We start from the raw sequence: 6036 nt of genomic DNA on the forward strand, positions 1-6036 counted from the left end.
CCTCCTCCCCAAGACCGTTTGCCTCCTCCCAGGGACCCTCTGCCTCCTCCCCGGGACCGTCTGCCTCCTCCCCAGGCCCGTCTGCCTCCTCCCCAGGACCCTCTGTCTTCTCCCCAGGACCCTCTGCCTCCTCCCCAGGCCCGTCTGCCTCCTCCCCAGGACCCTCTGTCTTCTCCCCAGGACCATCTGCCTCCTCTCCGGCATATTCTTGCTGGTCTGCTGTAACGCTTACATTTTCTTCTATGCTGTTTACATTGTCACCATCATTGTATGAGGCATGCAGTTCCGTCTGGGGTGTTTCTTGTGAGTCCGTTTCCTGGCTAGCCTCACTAACAGCAACTCCAACATTACCCTCTTCGCTGCCTACAGACACCACAACTGGTTGACCTTCAACATAGTCCACCTCCGTACATCTGCACAAAAAGCAAGGATCCATATTTGTTAAGTCCTTGTCTTCTGACTGCACAAACTCATCATCATGTAAAATCTCTTGACAGTCACTGTCACCACACACTGGAGTCCCGTTCTCCTGTGTTTTTGTTGTCCCACCTTCCCAAAAAGTATTCACTTCATCGATATCAGTCTCAACAGTCAATTGTCGCTCTGGATACAAGACGGTGACTTCAGTTTCATCTCGTGTGTCAGGAATGGAGAGCCCATCAAAGTTAAGCACCTGCTGTGGATCAGCGAGTGACAATGTGCCATCAGCATACTCGCCTAAACTGTTCCCATGGAGAGTCAACTTGACCTCGACCACTGGCTCCTTGTTGGCCAAGTTTGGTTTTGGAGCAATCGGTGGTTTCGCTCCCCTAGAACCAAGAAGTGGATAAGAGACATCACCTGACTTTGGAATCGGAGAAGAAATCAGCCTTGAAACAGCCGCTGAGCAAAGTTGATGGTGGAGTTTCGGTTTGGGTGCCAAGGGGGGCTTCTTTATTTCTAGAATAAGAAAATCTTGTATAAGTCAAAGGGAGCATTGCAGGTTTCATTGCAGTGACCACCTCCACAATCTATGGAATAGAACTCCAATTCTGGATCCCAGTACAAAGAGTAATAACCTGAGCTGACATGGAGAGATGGCTAGCCAACATTTTAAGTCTAGATGACTCTTCTCTGCTCTGATGAAGAGTATCTAGACCTGAATCGTTAGCTTGCTCTCTCCATTGTTGCCACCTGACCTGCTGTGATTTTCTGTTGTCAGTATTTCTATGGTTAGTTGAGTTCCATTTCCATGATGTTGATAATGGAGGGTTCAGTGACGGAAATGCCATTCTATATCAGGGGGTGATGGTCAGGCAGTGTCTTTTTTGCAGATGGTTTTGCTTGGCACTCTATGGTATGAACATTACTTGTTTCTATTCAACATAAAGCTGAATATTGCCTGGGCCCCCCCACTCATGACATTAAGTTGCACGGAAGGTTGGGCAGAAGGCACGACCTAGAGGAACTCCTTGCAAGAGACAGCCTGCAGCTTGAGATGGCTGACCTCCAGCAACCACAACCATTTGCCTATGTATCAGGTATGGCTCCAACCAATTGGAGAGCTTGCCCCCAGATTCCCATTGACTCTGGGATTTTGACAGAGCTCCTTGATGCTACATTCATTGTGACCTTGATGTTAAATGCATTCACTCTCACCGCACCTCGGGAATTGAACTTTTTGCTCCATGCTTGACAGCAACATCAAAGACATCCTCAATCACTTTATTAGTGATGGCATAGATTTGGGTGAGTGAGGGAGTTGGATTTGTGTTTTTTTTTAAGTTCACCAATTTGGATAAGTTAAAGACGTCATATCTTCAGGTGGGACTTGAACCTCAGAATTAGGGACACTACCATTGTATAACAAGACCACTTTGTGCTTTCTTTCTGCAGTCGGGACACACCTGAGCAATTTTCCACATGCATTAATGGGAGAATAGGATAGGGCTGTGGCTGGAAGAGACACTGAAAGTGTCAGTCAGCAGCACCTAGAAGAGCAGGCAAGAAAAGGACTCCAAAACAGGCACCCAGAGTCAGAATTAGCATAACTCGAGCTCATTGCTGAGTCACAAAATCATAGAGATGCACAGCATGGAATCAGACCCTTCGGTCCGGCTCATCCATGCTGACCAGTTATCCTCACTTAATCTAGTCCCATTCGCCAGCACCCGGCCCATATGCCTCCAAACTCTTCCTATTCATATACCTATCCAGATGCCTTTTAAATGTTGCAATTGCACCAGCCTCCACCACTTCCTCTGGCAGCTCATTCCATACATGTGCCAGCCTCTGCATGAAAGGTGCCCCTTAAGTCCCTTTCATATCTTTCCCCTCTCACCCTAAACCTATGCCCTCTAGTTCTGGATTCCCACACCCCAGGGAAAAGACCTTGTCAATTTATCCTATCCATGCCCCTCATGATTTTATAAACCTCTATAAAGGTCACCCCTCAGCCTCCGACGCTCCAGGGAAAACAGCCCCAGCCTGTTCAGCCTCTCCCTGTGACTCAAATCCTCCAACCCTGACAACGTCCTTGTAAATCTTTTCTGAACCCTTTCAAGTTTCACAACATCTTTCTGATAGGAAGAAAACCAGAATTGCACGTGATATTCCAACAGTGGCCTAACCAATGTCCTGTACAGCCGCAACATGACCTCCCAACTCCTGTACTCAGTACTCTGACCAATAAAGGAAAGCATACCAAACACCTTCTTCACTATCCTATCTACCTGCGACTCCACTTTCAAGGAGCTATGAACCTGCACTCCAAGGTCTCTTTGTTCAGCAACACTCCTTAGTACCTTACCATTAAGTGTATAAATCCTGCTAAGATTTGCTTTCCCAAAATGCAGCACCTCACATTTATCTAAATTAAACTCCATCTGCCGCTCCTCAGCTCATTGGCCCATCTGATCCAGATCCTGTTGTAATCTGAGGTAACCTTCTTTGCTGTCCACTACACCTCCAATTTTGGTTTTGTCTGCAAACTTACTAACTATACCCCCTATGTTCTCATCCAAATCATTTATGTAAATGAGAAAAGTAGAGGACCCAGCACCAATCCTTGTGGCACACCACTGGTCACAGGCCTCCAGTCTGAAAAACCCTCCACCACCACCCTCTGTCTTCTACCTTTGAGCCAGTTCTGTATCCAAATGGCTACTTCTCCTTGTATTCCATGAGATCAAACCTCGCTAACCAGAATCCCATGGGGAACTTTGTCGAACGCTTTACTGAAATCCATATACATCATATCCACTGCTCTGCCCTCATCAATCGTCTTTGATGCTTCTTCAAAAAACTTAATTAAGTTCGTGAGACATGATTTCCCACACACAAAGCAATGCTGACTATCCCGAATCAGTCCTTGCCTTTCCAAATACATATACATTCTGTCCCTCAGGATTCCCCCCAACAACTTGCCCACCACCGACGTCAGGCTCACCGGTCTATAGTTCCCTGTCTTGTCCTTACCACTTTTCTTAAATTGTGGCACCACATTAACCAAGCTCCAGTCTTCCGGCACCTCACCTGTGACTATCGATGATACAAATATCTCACCAAGGGGCCCAGCAATCACATTCGTAGCTTCCCACAGAGTTCAGGTCCTGGGGATTTATCCACTTTTTTCCATTTCAAGACATCCAGCACCACCTCTTCTGTAATATGGACATTTTTCAAGATGTCACCATCTATTTCCCTACATTCTTCTCCACTGTAAACACTGATACAAAATACTCATTTAGTAGCTGCCCCATCTTTTTCGGTTCCACACATGGGCTGCCTTGCTGGTCTTTGAGGGGCCCTATTCTCTCCCTAGTTACCCTTTTGTCCTTCATGTATTTATAAAACACTCTGGATTCTACTTCACCCTATTTGCCAAAGCTAGCTCATGTCCTTTTTGCTCTTAAGTATACTCCTACTGCCTTTATACTCTTCTAAGGAATCACTGGATCTCTCCTGTTCCTAACCTGACACATGCTTCCCTTTTTTTCTTAACCAAAACCTCAACTTCTTTAGTCATCCAACATTCCTTACGCCTACCAGTCTTTCCTTTCACCCTAACGGGGATATGCTGTCTCTGGATTCTCAGCATCTCATTCCTGAAGGCTTCCCATTTTCCAGCCGTCCCTTTACCTGCGGACATCTGCCCTCAATCAGCTTTTGAAAGTTCTTGCCTAATACCGTCAAAATTAGCCTGTCTCCAATTTAGAACTTCAACTTTTAGATCTGGTCTATCCTTTTCCATCAGTATTTTAAATCTAATAGAATTATGGTCGCCCCAAAGTGCTCCCCCACTGACACCTCGGTCACCTGCCCTGCCTTATTTCCCAAGAGTAGGTCAAATTTTGCACCTTCACTAGTAGGTACATCCACATACTGAATCAGAAAATTTTCTTGTACTCACTTAACAAATTCCTCTCCATCTAAACCCTGAGCACTATGACAATCCCAGTCTATGTTTGGAAAGTTAAAATCCCCTACCATAACTACTCTATTATTCTTACAAATAGCTGAGATTTCTTTACAAATTTGTTTCTCAATTTCCCTCTGACTACTAGGGGGGCTAGAATACAATCCCAATAAGGTGATCATCCCTTTCTTATTTCTCAGTTCCACCCAAATAACTTCCCTCAATGTATTCCCAGGGATATCCTCCCTAAGTACAGCCGTAATGCTATCCCTTACGAAAAACGCCACACACCCCCTTTCTTGCCGCGCACCCCCCCACGCCTCCCCCACCCCACTCCCTTTCTATCCTTCCCGTAGCATTTGTATCCTGGAACATTAAGCTGCCAGTCCTGTCCATCCCTGAGCCATGTTTCTGTAATTGCTATGATATTCCAGTCCCATGTTCCCAACAATGCCCTGAGTTCATCTGCCTTTTCTGTTAGGCCTCTTGCATTGAAGTAAATGCAGTTTAATTTATCACTCCTACTTTGTTCTCTGCTTTGACCCTGCCTGCCCTGACTGTTTGACTGGCTTCTTTCCTCAAATGTACCAGTCTCAGGTTGATCTCCTTCCTCATCACCCCAGGGTCCCCCCTCCCCAACTAGTTTAATCCTCCTGAGCAGCTCTAGTCAATCTCCCTGCCAGTCTGTTATTCTCCTTCCGATTCAGGTGCAATCCATCCTTCTTGTACAGGCCTCTTTACCCCAGAAGAGATTCCAATGATCCAAAAATGGGAATCCTTCTCCCATACACCAGCCCCTCAGCCATGCATTCATTTGTTCTATCCTCCTGTTCCTATCCTCACTAGCTCATAGCACCGGAAGTAATCCAGATATTAATACCCTCACGGACCTCCTTTTTAAATTCCAGCCTAACTTTCCATATTCTCCCTTCAAAATCTCACCCTTGTAATTCCTATATTGTTGGTTCCAATGTGCACAATGACCTCCTGCTGGTCCCTCTCCCCTTTGAGAACATTCTACACCCTCTCTGAGATATCCTTGATCCTGGCACCAAGGAAGCAACACGCCATTCAGATTTTTCTCTGCTGGCCACAGAAACATCTGTCTGTACCTCTGACTAGAGCGTCTCCTATCACAATCGGTCGCTTGGAACCTGACATACCCCTCATTGCATTACAGCCTGTTTCATAACCAGAAACTTGGTTGTTCAATGATACATTCCCCTGAGAGTCCATCGCCCTCTATATTTACTAATACAGCTTACTTGTTTGAGATGGGGACAGCCATAGAAGACTCCTGCACTGCCTGCCTCCCCCTCCTACCTTTCCTGGGGTTAACCCATCTACCTGACTGAATCTGCAGTATTCCTCCCTTCCTATAACTGCCATCTATCACACCTCCTAGCTCTTGTAAATTCCTCAATGCTTCTAACTGTCACGCCAACCGATCCAAACGATCTGATAGGATTCGCAACCACATACATTTCCTGCAGGCACACTCACAAATAACATGAAAACTCTCCCTGAACTCCCACATCCAACAAGAAGAGCATACCAATCTTTGCTCCTTCAAAATCTACTGACCCAGAAAATAGCATTGTTTTTTGCTCTAAAGAAAGTGTTTCAGGCTACTTAGAATC

At 45.9% G+C, this 6036-nt stretch overlaps 1 protein-coding gene across 1 annotated transcript in view; it reads right to left on the reverse strand.

Annotated features, from left to right (window-relative positions):
• LOC122559265 (FYVE, RhoGEF and PH domain-containing protein 5-like) overlaps positions 1 to 5632 on the reverse strand; it is a 141415-nt gene extending 135783 nt beyond the window's left edge. The window contains exons 1-2 of the mRNA XM_043708646.1: positions 5509 to 5632; positions 23 to 939 (exon numbers count right to left, since the gene is read on the reverse strand). Of these exons, the coding sequence (XP_043564581.1) occupies positions 23 to 939; positions 5509 to 5632 (1041 nt within the window). The remainder of the gene's footprint in view (positions 1 to 22; positions 940 to 5508) is intronic.
• Positions 5633 to 6036: the final 404 nt, after the last annotated feature.

The sequence above is a fragment of the Chiloscyllium plagiosum genome, chromosome 18 (assembly GCF_004010195.1).
Source record: "Chiloscyllium plagiosum isolate BGI_BamShark_2017 chromosome 18, ASM401019v2, whole genome shotgun sequence".
Taxonomy (NCBI): Eukaryota; Metazoa; Chordata; class Chondrichthyes; order Orectolobiformes; family Hemiscylliidae; genus Chiloscyllium; species Chiloscyllium plagiosum.